The sequence below is a fragment of the Rhinolophus ferrumequinum genome, chromosome 3 (assembly GCF_004115265.2).
Source record: "Rhinolophus ferrumequinum isolate MPI-CBG mRhiFer1 chromosome 3, mRhiFer1_v1.p, whole genome shotgun sequence".
In the NCBI taxonomy this organism is placed as follows: domain Eukaryota; kingdom Metazoa; phylum Chordata; class Mammalia; order Chiroptera; family Rhinolophidae; genus Rhinolophus; species Rhinolophus ferrumequinum.
The window spans coordinates 96,562,794-96,578,751 of NC_046286.1; the positions used below are offsets into that span (position 1 = coordinate 96,562,794).

A 15,958-nucleotide genomic window follows, 5' to 3' on the forward strand; every position below is an offset into this window, starting at 1 on the left:
TTTCTATAACAGCTCTTCCCTAGCTTTCTCAAGGCTATCGCAACATATTTGAAAGAGAAATTTAATTTTTTTCTGTATTTTGCCCAGTTGTATATTGAATAGATGTGAGATACTGAGATGGTAATGTACTTTAAGAGGATTCTGCAATGATATCCAGAAAATCCTGCATTCAAAATATATATAATAGTTGTCCTTAAGGAAACTTGAGAAAGGGTAATACAAAAAGAAAACATCAAATTTCCATTAAAAATAAATAGTTGAAGCACAAAGTTCAAATTCCTACTCCATACAATGATTATATTTTTTGTAGAATATAATGAACAACACATAATTGCTCTTTGACTAATTCTAGAAGAAAAGTCATATGGTTAGTCAATATGTCTACACAGTTACATCCTGGCTGATTAATACAATATACTGAGCTAAAAAGTACAAAACGTTATTATTGAAACATTCATAAAATGTTTTGTTTTTAAGCTGTGCCATTTAAAAATCAAAAAGATTATTTTAGGTAATGTTATTGTCTTCTTCAGTTTGGGCTGCTATAACAAAATACCATAAACTAACTGTCTTATTAACAACAGAAATTTATTTCTCACAGTTCTGGGGGCTGAAAGTCCAAGATCAGGGAGCCAGCAAGGTCGGGTTCTGGTAAGTGCCCTCTTCTGGGTTGCTGTCTTCTCATTGTGCCCTCACATGGTGGAAAAAGAGAGAGAAATTTTTCTGGGATCTCTTTGATAAGGGCAATAATCTCATTCATGAAGGCTCCATCCTCATAACCTAATTACCTACCAAAGACCCTTCATCTCCTAATGCCATCACATTAGGAATTAGGATTTCAACATATATATTCTGTGGGGACATAAATATTTAGTCCATAGCTCTTATGAAAAAAATATGCTAATTATTTTCAATTAAATTAAAATATTATGTATGTACATATATATATAGAGCGAGAGGAAGGGAGTCCACTATGCATTAAGTAGTGAATGGGCCTGCCCTCAGGAAACTTATTCTAGAGTAGACAAAGCAGGGAAGGTAAATAAAATATATCAAGTAGGAAGCATGCATGTAAAAGATGACAGAATCACACTTCCAAAAGATCTTATTAGATTTGAATCATGAACTGCATCTAAAGATGTAATTTGAAAATAAAAATCCTATACTGTTGTACTCAGATACCTCTGAAACAACTATAAATTTATAGGAGAGGAAAACATGACTCATCAAGTATAAGAAGTAAGCTCCTGCATTCGAAAACTGTTGTCTCTATCTTTTCTTAACTCCAGCACCTGATCCAAAGTAGATATTTAATAAGTATTTGTTGAACTGACCTGGATTGTGTTTAGAAAATTTTGTCAATACTAAACCTAAGGAGGGTCAAGAAAGCAGTGTGTTCAAAAAGAGGAGGTTTAGACTCTTCCTCACTTTTCTTTGGTTAGGCCAAACTTGGGGCACTGCTTTTAACTCGAACTGTACATTAAGAGCAGATGAACAAACTATAATGTGAATAGAAAAGAGGCAAGGCTACTAAAAGAACCCAATACTACATCTTAGAAACAGCTGAAGGGAGCTAATGTTTAACTTGTAGAAGAGATTACTAAGTTATTACAAACATATGAAGTAATAATAACAGTTATCATTTATTAAACAACTACTGTGGCATTCTGTGTCTCATTTAATCCTACTAACAGACATATGAGGTATTGTTACCTTTTTTTTTTAACTGATAAAAAAAACTGTCACTCAATAAGGTGAAGTAACATATCCAAACTCATACAGCTAAAAAGTTACAAATCTAAGATTCACCAAATGATTTTACTTCAAGGCCAGGGCTTATGACATTGTACCTATTTGTTGTTCACATGAAGTCAGCTTAGGCTGGTTGTATGTGTCTTCTAGAGACAGAATAATGGCAGACAAATTTCAGCTCAGTGTGAGTGAATTGATATATTAGTTTATAGGACAAAATGTGGTCAGGTATTTTTATTAGTCTCTAGGAGATCTTTGTGACATTTTATTGCTGAGAGTATAGCCTATAATGTAAAAGGATAAAAATAAATACTGAATACTGGCAAAACAAGAAATGATAAAAATAACATTAGAATTACATCTTCCTTCCGAGTTCCCTCATCCACTCCACTTCCTGCTCCCCAGAAGTATAACTTTCTACAACCAATGACGGCATTTGGTGCCAATGTGTATTGTTAAAAAAAAAAAAAAAAAAAAAAAAAATATATATATATATATATATATATATATATATATATATATATACACACACACACACACAAACACACAGATGTGTAAAAATGAGAATGACTTCAAAATTAGTGTTAATTTTACAAGGAAAAAAAGCTTACCCTTGGTTGATTTACCAATTTATTTCTAAAACAGAAGTATTTGTGGACTTCGAAGTGAGATATGACACTTAAAAATGTATCAATATTCCTCAACCTTATGTGGGCCACTCCAGTTCCAGTTGTCTATGAGATTCCTCCTGGAATCAAAACACTAGAAAACAGACTGAATGAAAGCAAATGGTGTTTGGTTTTAACAATGTTCTACTGAGAAGCACACATCCATGTAGGAAGTCTGGAGATAAAATGGATAATTAATAATTCCAGTGGATCTATGGGATTTAAGATGTGGAGGTTAACCATTATCTTTTGTTAACTTTCCTGGAATTCAATGATTTCTGTAACCCATTCTTGTACCTCTTCCCACCCGGAAAGAAATCAGATGCAACAGGATCTTCTACTCTAGGAGAAAACAGGGAAATATACAATAAGGGGGATAGGTTTTCTCCACAAAAGTTGATGTTACCCATTTGTTTTTCAGAGAAATGCTCACTCTTGTTTCAGGCATGTTTGAAATTCTCATTTAGCAATATGAAAAACACAGCTACATTTTCAAGTATGTGTGGGACTGAGGCACGGAGGACTAAAGAAGAGGAATGTGTGTTCCCTGCCCTAAATGATTGCGATAGACAGTAGGGAGTTGGGGTGTAAGGGTTGCTTGGGTTGCAAGAGACCAATGTCTTTCCTGTCGTATCATACAGAGAAAACGGCGCTGGGAAAACAGTGATGACAGCCCCCACCCTTTCTTATGCTTTACTGCTGCCAAAAACTGTCTGTCTCACTCCCCACCCCTTCCTTCCAACTCTCTTCCCCATTCTGCCCCTCCTTAGAGGTGTTTGCACAGACGAGGGCCAAGTGGGGAGAACAACTCCTTGGACTGCTTTGCGCAAAATCCACCCCTTCTCTCTCCTCCCTCCCCTCCAGCCTCTGGATCCCGCACAGCCCTCTGTCCCCTCCCCCAGCGGTGCTGTGTTGGGGATGTGTCTCTGTACTATTAAGGTGGGAGGGGGGCTACAAGAAGAGGATGACAGATATTCAGTTCTCCCCCTTCTGCCTGACGTTCCTCTCTAGCTCCGCCAGGGTTGGTCTGTGTAAGAAATAGCAGGAGCTGTGGCAGCGGCGAAAGAAGCGGCTGAGGCGTGTGGAACCTGAAAAGTCCGGGTGCTCGCGGTTACCTCACAACGTGGTCCCAGCCGGCCGCCAGCACCATGGACAGCGGCGCCGTCCCCGGGAACGCCAGTAACTGCACTGATCCCTTCACGCGCTCTTCAAGTTGCTCCCCAGCACCTAGCCCCGGTTCCTGGGTCAACTTCTCCCACTTAGATGGCAACCTGTCCGACCCGTGCGGTCCGAACCGCACCGAGCTGGGCGGGAGCGACAGCTTGTGCCCTCCGACCAGCAGTCCTTCTATGATCACGGCCATCACCATCATGGCCCTCTACTCCATCGTGTGCGTGGTGGGTCTCTTCGGAAACTTCCTGGTCATGTATGTGATTGTCAGGTAAGAAAGGCGCCAGAACTCCGAGCGGTGATTTCAGGGACTACTAGGGGCATAAAGGGACACCCGAGCCCCCAGGCAGAGTGTTGGGAGGGAGGATGAGAGAAGAGAGGTAAAAGGGAGAATGTGAAGTGACAATGAATACAGAGTGGTTATTGTTTGAGTGCAAAAACCTACTTTTCCATTCCACCCCCACCCCCCAGTGATAAAGAAGAACCCCAAATTTCAGGAACAGAAAAGTTGCTTTGGTGAGAGCTATAAAGCTCCCACCAAAAAAAAAAAAAAAAAAGTGCTCTATCTTAGAGCTGGCTTCAAGAGGGCTCTGGGGCAGAATCCCACAGTCCTTTAGGCAGAAGTTGTGGAAACAGTAATTTGTGACTAATGCAAGAGGAATTCTAGTTTATTTTCTCTCATTGGGGGCCAGGTCTCCTTCTCAGTTCTTTTCAGAGTTGAACCTGGGCAACATTCCAACTCCTGCTAGTTTCTTTGCTGTACCATATCCCCACCGTCCCCTTCCCTTGTCATGTAGTCCTTACCCCACTCCACCTCCCAGTCCTAAGGCCACACTCATAGAGGAAGTTTTCCTGGTGTCTCGCCACAGTGTTGCTTTGTTGTACCAAATATGACAGTTGTGTTGCCTAGACTAGTTTTTTTAGTTAGCAGCTGCTAGGGAGATGTGCTAAGGAGATCTGACTCGGGAATAGGTAGGGTGGTTCAAAAGTGCAGGATGTAACTGTGTTTCAATGCCTCCAAAAGGAGGAACCAGCTAGAAGTGACCAAAAGCAGCACAATTCTGCATTATAAACTATTATATAGGAAGTTGTAATGGTTGCTCTTAAAAAATAAAAAAATGTCTTTATCCAGGGTAATGATTTCAAAAGAGTTTGTGGCCGATTTTCTGTTTCCCAGATGCTCTGGGTTTACTTGGCAAAGAGTATGCAAACGCTCGATATCAATTGAGATTGTTATAGATTGTGTTAGTATTATGCACGTTCAAATCCTACATTTTAACATGGAATAATACATATTTACGTTTGTTAAAGAAAATAATGATTTTAACACTTTATTTAGGATTTTCTTCCTATTGGGGGATCTGTGTGTTCTATGTATGTAGTGAACATGGAATTTTCATGGTGAGTTACAATATTTGCTTCATCTATTCTGCAAATAGGGCAGGTTTCAATGGAGCTCTTTAACCATTCAACAATCCATTTTCCCCATTATGTTTCTGAGTTGCTTGTAATTGATTTTCTACTTATATGTCTGATTTCTTTAATTAATGATTACTACAGAATAATACTAATTTCTCTGATCTTTTGATGAGGAATAAGATAAGTAACGTCTCTGAGAAAACAGCACCATCTATTGAGAAGAAGGCTAACAACAGAAGATAATGCAGGAAGAGAATCAATGGAAGACTTTATTTTTATAAACATTTACTTTATGTAATCCAATACAAAGATTCATATCAAAGATAAAACCTAAATCTCATTTTGCAATTATTATAATAAAAATCATAATTTAAGGCCTGCATTATGAAGGGAAAATATGTTTCTCATTTTTCCTAAGAAAATTCATGAAATCATAAGCTTATAGGACCAGAAGTGACTCTAAAGATTATCTATGCTAAGTGAGTAAACTGAGGCACAGAAAACATAAATGATTTCTTCAAGGATAGATATTTAATTAGTTCAATACCACTGAATTTCTCTTAGCCAATATAATTTTCTGTTTATTAGAGTGGCAAATCTTGATTTGAGTTAATTAGACAAAAAGATTGACAGAGTAGGTTTAGGTAACAGTAATAATGTAGAAATGATAAATTTTCCCAATTTATGTCTGGAATCCTGGAGAATAATGGATGAATCTAAACTGCCAAAGTATCTAGAAATCCTGCCATATGAAACATAATATTTTCTTCCCTTTTATTGCTTCTCTTGGTATTTTCCTTCATCATTTTTCTCCCCTCTAGTTTATGCTTTTCTATAAAGGGAGAGTCAATAGAGCAGCAACTGGCTGTCGATTAAGCAAATTGGTCTTATTCCAGGTTTAAGAGATTGCTGGTTAGGTGAGTTTGTTTTAAAGGCATTACCTCTAACCTCTTGATGACTTGGAAAAGGATGGTGACATTTTATCTTACTGAGAACATGATATTATGCTTTACTTCTCTGTACTGAAAGTTCTACCAAAATGCCACTATGATTTGAAAGGACACCCAAACATCAACCTGTGGCAAGTCAGGTGTTTAATCCAAGGTCAGATGACCCACTGGGAACATGAATATGAAACAGAAAAATAGACAGTTCAGTGACGGATGGACTGATGAGGAGAGTATCTGGGGATTGAAGAAAGTTTATGTAGCTGAGAATATTTAACTGGACTGTCTCCAGGTTGTGGTGTTTTCACTACAAAATGATGGGTTCAGGGATATTATCGTCCCTGTTAAAACAATGAATTTAATGCTGCATCTATTAAAGTATGGAGATAAAATGCTCACTTCCTGCTACTGTTTAAAATTCAACAAATAATTTTGAATGGTCAAGTACATAGTTACGGTTTTCTAACCAGATTAAGGTAATGTTGATTACAATGTCTTAATACATTGAGTGAATCATGAGGCTCAGATGACTATGGCAACAAAAGCAACAACAAAAATAACTGGAAATGCAGATGCTGTGATTACTGCTTTCCTGTTCTGTGTCTCAACTCCATCATCATCATACCTTCATCAACAACATTAAGTAGGATTCTTACATAGTGCTGTTCTAAAGAGCAAAGGAAGGAAAGGAGATACTGTCATCTGATCTAAAGATTAAAAATCTAAATGTTAAGTGATGAAATGTTATAACTATCCATCACCTGAAAGCTTTTTTTGGTTTTAAGAAAAAGAAAAATCTCGCAGGATAATAATATTATAAAAATTACCACAAAGTTTCTGGAAAATATTGTGATAAAAATATTACAAAATGTAGCGATCATTTAAAATAGGATGATAGTATATTATTGTCAAGAATATTTAAAGAAAAAAATAAATTCAAGTAATACACAAAGTTATAGTTACCAGGAATGTTTCACTCACTGAAAATATTTGACCAAAGTATAGAATTAACCATAACTGTAAAAACTGATAACAATCCCATGTGTGCCAATTTTGTGATTTGTTTTTCCACAATAATTTGTCCATGTAGTCATGGATGTGGTCTATGCCAACACTGTTGGAAAAAAGAAGAGGATTAAAAACTGTTAGATCTCTGTGGGCTGTGTAAACAAAACCATCCTTACAAGTAAAGTTCCAATGAAAAGCGCCAAATATTGCCTTCATTTTGAACATTATTTCTTAATTTGACTAGCTGAATTCTCAGTATGACCAGTTATCAGAGACGAGTGTTTAAATATATGCAAAATGTTACTGTCATGTGTCTTTCACTAAAAAGTATTTCTAATTTTAAAACAATACCTAAGAGCTTATATTTGCTCTATATACTAAATATTTGATTCAGGTCTAAACTACAAAATGACCAGTCATGCCTGATTGAAACAGAAGTGCAAGCTTTCTCACTTAATTCAGATGTAAGTAGCCAAGAAAATAAGGAATAATAATGTCTTGTTTAATTTAAGGATATATATGTATGTATTTTATATATATATATATATATACACACACAAATATACATATATACAAATATATATACATATCAATTAATTTGAATACATATGTCATTGATATGGTCACTAGTAATTTTTATAAAATAAAAAGTTAATAGTTCATTTAGAAAGCTCAAATACTTATAAAGCTCGTTTTATTTTTTTTTAAGTTATAAATATCCTACTTAGAGGATGAATTTAAAGGAAAAAAAATACTAAATAAAATTCTGTTCTTAACAGAATGGTTTACCATCCAAACATAAGAATTTAACTGTATGCCTTTCACTTCACAATGGAGAGCTTCTAGTACCAACCATTACTATTTGAACTTGAACTGTGCTTTCCCATATAAGTGCTAATTCTGTTGGGAATGCCTCTTCCTCAGCGTGTCCTCAGACCACTAAATTGCTTTTAATTTTCTATATTGTAAACTGTGTCTTTGCCATTTGCGTAGTTATCACTGTGTTTCTTTGCCTTCTCTCCTTTCTTTCTTAAAAGAATGAGTTATATTTTATGAAATCTTTCCAACATAAAGGAATGTATGGAGAACAGTACAATATTCTTCACCTTTAAAAATTATATATATAATTAGAATAATTATATTATTCTATAATTATATTATATTATATAATAATTATATATATTATACTATTATGTAATATAATACTATATTATATAATATATAAGAATTATATATTATATAATTATATTATAATTAGAATAATTATATATACCTCTAGGAATATATATTATATACTACACATAATGTATTTTATTTATATCTACATAACATATAATACATCATTACATAAAATTAAGAATTTTATAATACATAATACAATACAGAATACAAACTATAAATACATAATAATATATAATATATAAAGTATATTATATATAAAACATATTATATATAATATACAAAATATATATATATAAATATATATATATAAGAAGCCTTCTCTCTTCTCCCTTCATTTTGTCCAGAGACTATCACTATTATAAATTTGGTGGTTATTATTCACATGCATATTTTTATATTTCCACAAAGTATAATCTTTAAACATGTTCTTTAAACTGTATATAGTAAATATTTATATTTTACATTAATATTAATACCCATAGTTTTACTATTTGCCCAGTGTTGTTCTAGTTCCAGCTGATCAATGATAGAAACAAGATGTCAAACAAAACAGCATAAGAAACAAACAAACAAACAAAAACTCAGGCCATTTACTCTCCTGAATACTTTTAACTTATCTCTAAATGTGTGTTAAAAATTATTATAAATATTTCTATACAAGTACTTTTCCAAACTGATTTATATTTTTATTAATATTTGTATATAATATTCAGAGAAAATTTTTTTCAGTAATTGCTGCATCAAGTAATCTGTTCATGAATATTGCCCAGACATAATTTCTCTACTTTTAAGAGGGAAATAAAAAATAAGTGGTTTCTACTCGCATTCCAAAATGTCATTCAAATGATAAATGCGATGATATTAACTTTGGAATTTTGAGTATCTTTGGAGGACCCCCCATAAAAGCTGAAAATGTTATTTCTTTTAGTATTCCACTTTAGGTATTAATTGCAATCAAATTGTTTTGGTCAGCAGGAAAACATAAACTCATTTCAATGAATAATATACAACAATATGAAATTTAAAAATATGTTAATGATAAATTCCAAGATTAAATGTTGTATGTAATTTAAAAGTATGAGACTTTCATATTTTGATATCTTTAACCCTCACAAAGTTTAACGTACATTTAATGGAAATAATGATTTATGACAGTAGTCTCCACACTTGTTTTTAGATGGAGACACTTACTTCAAGAACTTGGAAGCCAATATAAAAAACAGATCAAAGAAGAGCCATTCAGGATTAATCATGTGTTGGGAAACAAGAGCACAGCTCAACTGCCACCCCCACCCCACCCTCCACTGCTGTCCCCAAGTCACCTGCAGGGAATTTCTGGGGCTACCTCAGGCAATAGTTTAAAATAATGGTTTTCATATTGTTTCAGACCCTTCTTGTACCCCACCTCTCATCCTGCAGCTCACTTTTTATTTCAGTGGTTGGGATGGTAGTAAGTTTTGCTCCGATATAACTTGGGAACACTTCCCCTTGCTGCGTGCGTGTCTGGTTTCCTCACCTCCTGCTCTGGACTTTCTCTGACTCCACAACCCTCCACAAGAATCAGCCTGGCGTTCACATGTGAGGAAGTGGGACGAAGTTGCCACCCCATGGAACAACCCCTGACCAGGGAAATGGGAGCCGGTGGACAAATAGTCCCCTCTGCTTTCCTCTCCTGTGGGTGCACAGTTTTGCACAGACCACAGGCACTTTGGAAAGTCACTGTGACCATTTCAAGGATGTGCTTTTCTTCCTTTCCTGTTTCACTCTTCTATGTCCCTACTTCCGGTACCCACTTCTGTTTTCTGCAATTGCTTTCTAAAATGATTCACCTTCACATAAGCTCTTGTCTCACACTCTACAAAGCTCATCATTGCTGTTATTTTATACTTGCCTACTATGTGTTGGTACATAAAATCTGATTAATAAATTGAGTTTTATAGATTCATTGAGTTTAGGCTTTTCTTAACAATTAGAAATTCTTATGAAAAATTCTGATGAGTAACCCCAATTAGAACTCATAAGAGAGTTCAAAAGCATAGCTTTTCCCTACACATTTTCCCCTGTTTCAGGATTCAGGAAAGACTTGACTACATTTTGCCTAATGGACAGGGAGTAGGCAACAGTCACATATCGTGTTCAGTTTACTTCTTGAGTTCAGGGTGACGGCAGCAGTAGGGTCTCTGGTATGTACAGGAAATAAAGCTTCCTGGGCCTTCTAAAAGATTATCTGAAGACAAAAAAACCCGCTTCTCCACTGATTCCAAGTTGTATAATAACTATAAGAGTATACTTATAATAACTAACATCAAGAAAATTTTAGGGCCTCCAAAACAAGCTGAAACAACAGATATAAGAAATGTCATATGCAAGATGCATCATACAATGATTTTGTCTTAACAATTCCTTTCCTTAGCCATCTTTTCTTGCTTCAAGCCACTTTTTTCTTTCTCCCACCAATTCCTCAGGCTGAGGGTCCTTGAATAAGATAAAATCCAGAATGAGAGAGTAGCATGGAAGAAAAGCTTTGCCTTGGTTCAGTCAGGGCTCAGATCCAAACTGTTCTGTGCCTCATTCTCCTTATCTGTACAATGTGTTAATTAGACTAAAACTCTTAATGTCCCTTCTACTATTAAGATTTCCCACGACAACTTCAACGACACTTTCTCTATAGTTTCTCCAACTATAGTGTTTAGAGAAAAAGTAATCATCTACGAAATTAAATAATCTTGATTCCAGTGCCATCTCACCCTCTTGGATTCTAAATGAGCTGAAATAGAGTCTGTCAGAGAGAGAAAATACCGAGCTGCCAGGTACTGGAGTGGTCAGTTAAGACAATGAGCCAAACTGAAAAGCAGAGTCAAGCCTTTACTCACTTCCTGCAAGAGTATAAGCATGAGGTGAAACAGGAAAAGATGCCAGCTCCCAGTTTCCATTTTCCTCCACAGAAAGGCACCAGGTCACATTTATGAGAAGAGATATACGTGGAGGGGGAAGAGAGTCACTGTCTCAGTGCACAGGGAGCCCCAAATAATAGAATCCTGCTGTATTATGGTCCTGGGGGCTGGAGGAGGGAGAGCGGTGGGGCTATGAGTGGGAAAGTACTGAGTCAGAGGAAGGAAGAGTTTCTTCAAGGACCTCTGATCAGGAGGTCTCGGCACAAGCACCAAGGAAGGGCCATGCCAATGGCCCCTCAATTAGGAGGCTTCCCAAGGGGTGCGTTTGGGCTAGGAATGCATGTACACGTAGAAGTTTGGTTGTTGAGGGTGGGGAAGCGGAATGAGCCCATGACCACAGCTCCCCCCAGGCTGTGACCACATCTGATTGGAGAGTAGCTTTCTCTCAGGAAGCCTTCCATGGAAAGCCTTTATCATTGCTGATGATTGGGCCCCAAAGATCACACACAGGATTTTCACCTGGACCCAGACTTCTCAGATTTAGCTTAAATCTCTCTCTTTCACTTTCTCCTTTTGATTTATAAGGAGATTGCTTTAATATTTGCCTTTGGAAATTAATCATATTCCAGGTGTTGCATTCCAAATCTGATGCAGAGAGATAGTGGTTCCACCAATTCTAATTAAGAGAATTTTTGTCAACCAATGAATGGGGCAGGTAGGGCCTTTAAACATGATGGAACATGTGATGGGTTCTAGCTAATGAAAGAGATCATTCTCCTCTGGATATCATTTTCTGTCCAGGCAAAAACATTGTCAATCATGTGTTAGTTTATCAGTTGCATATAAGGATGTCTCCTAAAGTGAATCAAATAGTAACCATTCAGATTTACTAAAAAGTATTAGTGTAATTTAAATTAATGTTTGAATAAGTTAAACAAACCTGATCTATTCACTGTCTTGAAATAAACTATATATTATTTTTTAATACTTTTTTCTTTACTTTTTCTATTTTTCCCCATCATCTCTCTACTTTTTTTCTATCAAAATCCTTCTTATTCTTCAAGTCCCAATTTAAATCCACTCCTCTTTGCAGCCCCCTCAATATTCTCATACAACCAACTTCTCTGAAGTGCAACCCTTACTATTTGCTACTATTGCAAAAAATCTCTGCATTTTCTCCTGACTTCACAAAATGTCACTTGATGATACCTGACGACTTGATCTACAACTGTCTATGTTAGCTAAGAAATTCAACATTTCAAAGTTGAGCAACAGAACTGTACATCTTTAAAGTATTGTGTAATTCAAAGTATTCAGTATTTCAAATTTACCTCAGAATATTCAAATGTAAATTCTAGTTAGGACAATTCACTACTTTGTTCATGCATATTTAACCTTTATGACTTGAGACATGAAAGCTGTTCTGTACTCATAGATTTATGTCAGCCAATGATAAATACACATATAGATGCATACACACAAACATTGAATAGGGAATAGATTGTTAGTCTTATAATTTAATATAGAAAGTAAAATTTTAAAGAGTAAAAAAATACAAAATTAATACAGTTGATTCTCATTATTCATAATAATTATATTCTGTAGAGTTATTGTGACTTCTTTGTAATTATTCTACCAGGATGCTAGTTCTATGAAAATGTAAAAGACAGGCATGTAAAACCTCAGCTCCTAAAATATTTCTCATTAATGATAATGACAAAATAATTGAATTTCTCACTAATATTTTTAAAATAATTTTAAAGTAACCATGCCATATTTTCTTTTGCTAATTTGTTCTGTGAGAATGAAATGGTTCTTCATTCAGTACAAAATTCTAATCTACATTTTGGTTTACTTGATTATATAATGCAAATTATCCCATGATAAATTTTACCAAATTACCTCCTTTTCACAATCTAAGATGAAAAAAAGCAAGCTAATTATGATATATAATAATATATGTCTGCATTCCCTTTTCTCCACAGCCTCTCCAACAGTTGTTACTATTTATCAGACAGAAAAAGTAGAGAACAATATGATTTCACTGATATGTGGTATATAAAACTGAAAACAACAAAAGAACAAGACAAACAAATGAAGGAACAAAAACTCATAGACATAGACAATAGTAGAGGGGTTACCAGAGGGTAAGGGGGGAGGGGGACTCTAGAAGAGGGTAAACGGTGTCTAATATATGGTGATGGAAAGAGAACTGACTCTGGGTGGTGAACACTCAATGTGAGATATAGATAATGTATTACAGAATTGTACACCTGAAATCTGTGAAACTTTACTAACAATTGTCACCCCAATAAACTTTAATTAAAATATGTATATGTAAATTCTTAGGTGACAGCTCGGAAAAAGAAGTGGTGGGCCAGATTTGGTCCATAACCTATCACGTGTCAAACTCTCGTGCAGAACGTGCTAAATAAAATGTATGTACTTGCAGTGGTCATGAAATAAAAATATATCACCTTCTTTGGCATGTTGTTTAATAGATGGAGATGAAGCATTTTATAAAAATAACCTAGTACCACCTTGGTAGTATTTTTCCACATGAGGAAATAGCAATGCAGATATGAAGTTTTAATGCAGACCAGAAGAATAGTCTTAGATTATTATCACAGAGGATCCTGCTTTTCTGAAACTGATGTTGAAATTGGGTTGAAATAGTAATCACACAGAATTGTCTCTCTTTCACCCTCTGCCCCCATCTTCAACCCCCAACTCTTCATTTGACCCAGAGGATTTGCAACATTCATTACAGCTCTTAACCACCGATTAGGGAATGAGTACTTAGAAAACAGCATTTCTGAAAATTTTCCTCTATTGAATAAGCTTTGTGGTTATCTTAAATCAATGCAATTTTCTAGGCTTTCTCGCGGTATTTTCATCTTCAATCATTTGAACCTTTCAGGAAAAAACGAAACTATCATCTGCAGATCCACATTAATTTCTTAGCAAATGTAAAATCTGTTTTCAAAGACACTTGTGCCCGCATACCAGCCACTCTGCACCCACTCCCACGCACCCAGATGGTGACTGGCAACTTCATTTCCCTCATCCTCTCTTTATGCCCTTTCAAGTACAAATTCATTGCGTGGAATTTTTTTTTTTCTCTTCTTTCTGACTTATATAACTTGTCATTTTTTAAAAAAAAAAAGTTTGCTTTCTGTGGTTCTCAAATATCGCTTTGAAAAATGTTATCCCTTGTGTTTTAGAACTCAGACTGTGCAGCTGCATAAAGAGGACTGGGCAGGCCAAGGTGTCCTGTGGTGTTTGTAAGCCTTTGGCTTCATGTCCATGGTTTTGCTCGATGATTTCCTAAAGATTCACTGAAATCTCCTCCCTGCCTGACTTCACATTTTTAATTCCCTGTCTGTCTCCAAATGACTGCTTCTTCTTTGATCAGTGTTGCTCAGCAAAAACTTTCTGGCATGTACAGGAATTCTTTAGATTAGACAGATGGCCACCAGGTATAAGTTTACAAGGAGAGCCAACTGGGTTTTAACTGGATTGTATATAGTCCAACTAAAGAACGCTACAATTCCCAGAATCTCTTAAGTGATAATCAGATTTAAATTCTAGCAAGGAACTTAGACAGAATAAAATGAATAATAAAATGTGAGTTTCCTTCCAATTAACTTATGGAACATGAGAACTACTCATAACTCCTTGCAACACGCTTTGGCACATCGAAGGAAAAGCCCTCCCAGACCTTCCATTTCAGTGCTTCTCAGTCTTGGCTGAACATTAGAATCACCTGGGAAATCTGTTTCAAAAATGAAAACCCACCTCTGCATAAGACTGATTGAATCAGAATCTCTGGAGGTAGCTCCTGAGCGTAGGTAGATCTAAAACTTCACTAAGTGATTTTAATGTGCAGCCAAGATTAAGAAGCATAGATCTGGACCAGTCAATCCATTTGGGGGATAAGAATGCTGAGTCTTGTTTGTCAAGGAGGTTTAAGGGTTCTGTTTATATACTTACTTCTCTGTACTTCAGCTAGCAGTTTAAAGAATAAGTATTAAATAAAAGTATCTCTCAGAAAAGCTAAAGCTCAAGATTTTAAAAAATTTCCTTAGAACTGGCTAATCAGCTCTCTTCATAGAAGGCATAATAGAGCGATGCAGGGCTAGCCCTGGAACAAGAAGACTCATGCTTGAATCGCTGACCCTTACTAGTTATCATGGTCACATAGCCTCCCTAAATCTCATTGGTTAACTTGCACTGAAGGAATAGTAATCATATTTAATTTCCCATGGATTTTTAGGTCTCAATTAGATAAGATACATGGAAGTGTGTGGTAAACTGTGAAAGTAAGGAGTTTTGTTATTTGCTTCCTTCCCGCTGAGAATTTATCTTCCCTCCCACTCGGCTCACACCATCAGAAAGTAGGAATCCCAAAATTCACCCAGTGCTTTTGCCTTCCCATGGGTCAAATATACCATCTGTTATAATATTTTGAAATACAGTTCATCCCTTTGGAATCACATTTTTTGCAAAGGCAAAGCAAGGCTTTCTGTGAAAGTCACTGGTGTCATTCCAGTCAACCCCTCCCCAATGCACTGGGTCATTCCAAAATCGTCTTGATGGCAACCATGATGATGTAAAAAGATTTCTAAGGACAGATAATTTCAACTTACTTGGCTCCCTATTGATAAGTTCTTTTTATATTGTCCAATAAATTTAGTGGAGAAAAATGACACAAACCAATTATTTTTTGGGAAAAAATAGCTATTTTTGTTACTTAAATGTTTCACATTTAAATTGGTGTTATAGTCAAAGGATCTAAAACAGAATCTAAGTCTAAATGCTGGCTGCATGTATTAAAACTCCTTTTACCTCAGCAGAGAATTTTATTTGAATTAGAAGACATTAGTCATAATAATGATGTTCTCTGAACACTAACTTT

The 15,958-nt window shown here is 35.7% G+C and overlaps 1 protein-coding gene across 3 annotated transcripts in view; it reads left to right on the top strand.

The window, feature by feature from the left end:
• The first annotated feature begins 3,118 nt into the window (after positions 1 to 3,118).
• The window catches only part of OPRM1 (opioid receptor mu 1), a 164,114-nt gene continuing 151,274 nt past the window's right edge, over positions 3,119 to 15,958 (top strand). For 2 of the 3 annotated variants that reach the window (XM_033094729.1, XM_033094721.1), the window contains exon 1: positions 3,119 to 3,861. In XM_033094729.1, the coding sequence (XP_032950620.1) occupies positions 3,569 to 3,861 (293 nt within the window). In that variant the 5' untranslated portion in view covers positions 3,119 to 3,568. The remainder of the gene's footprint in view (positions 3,862 to 15,958) is intronic. The other variant, XM_033094713.1, reaches the window with a different exon arrangement.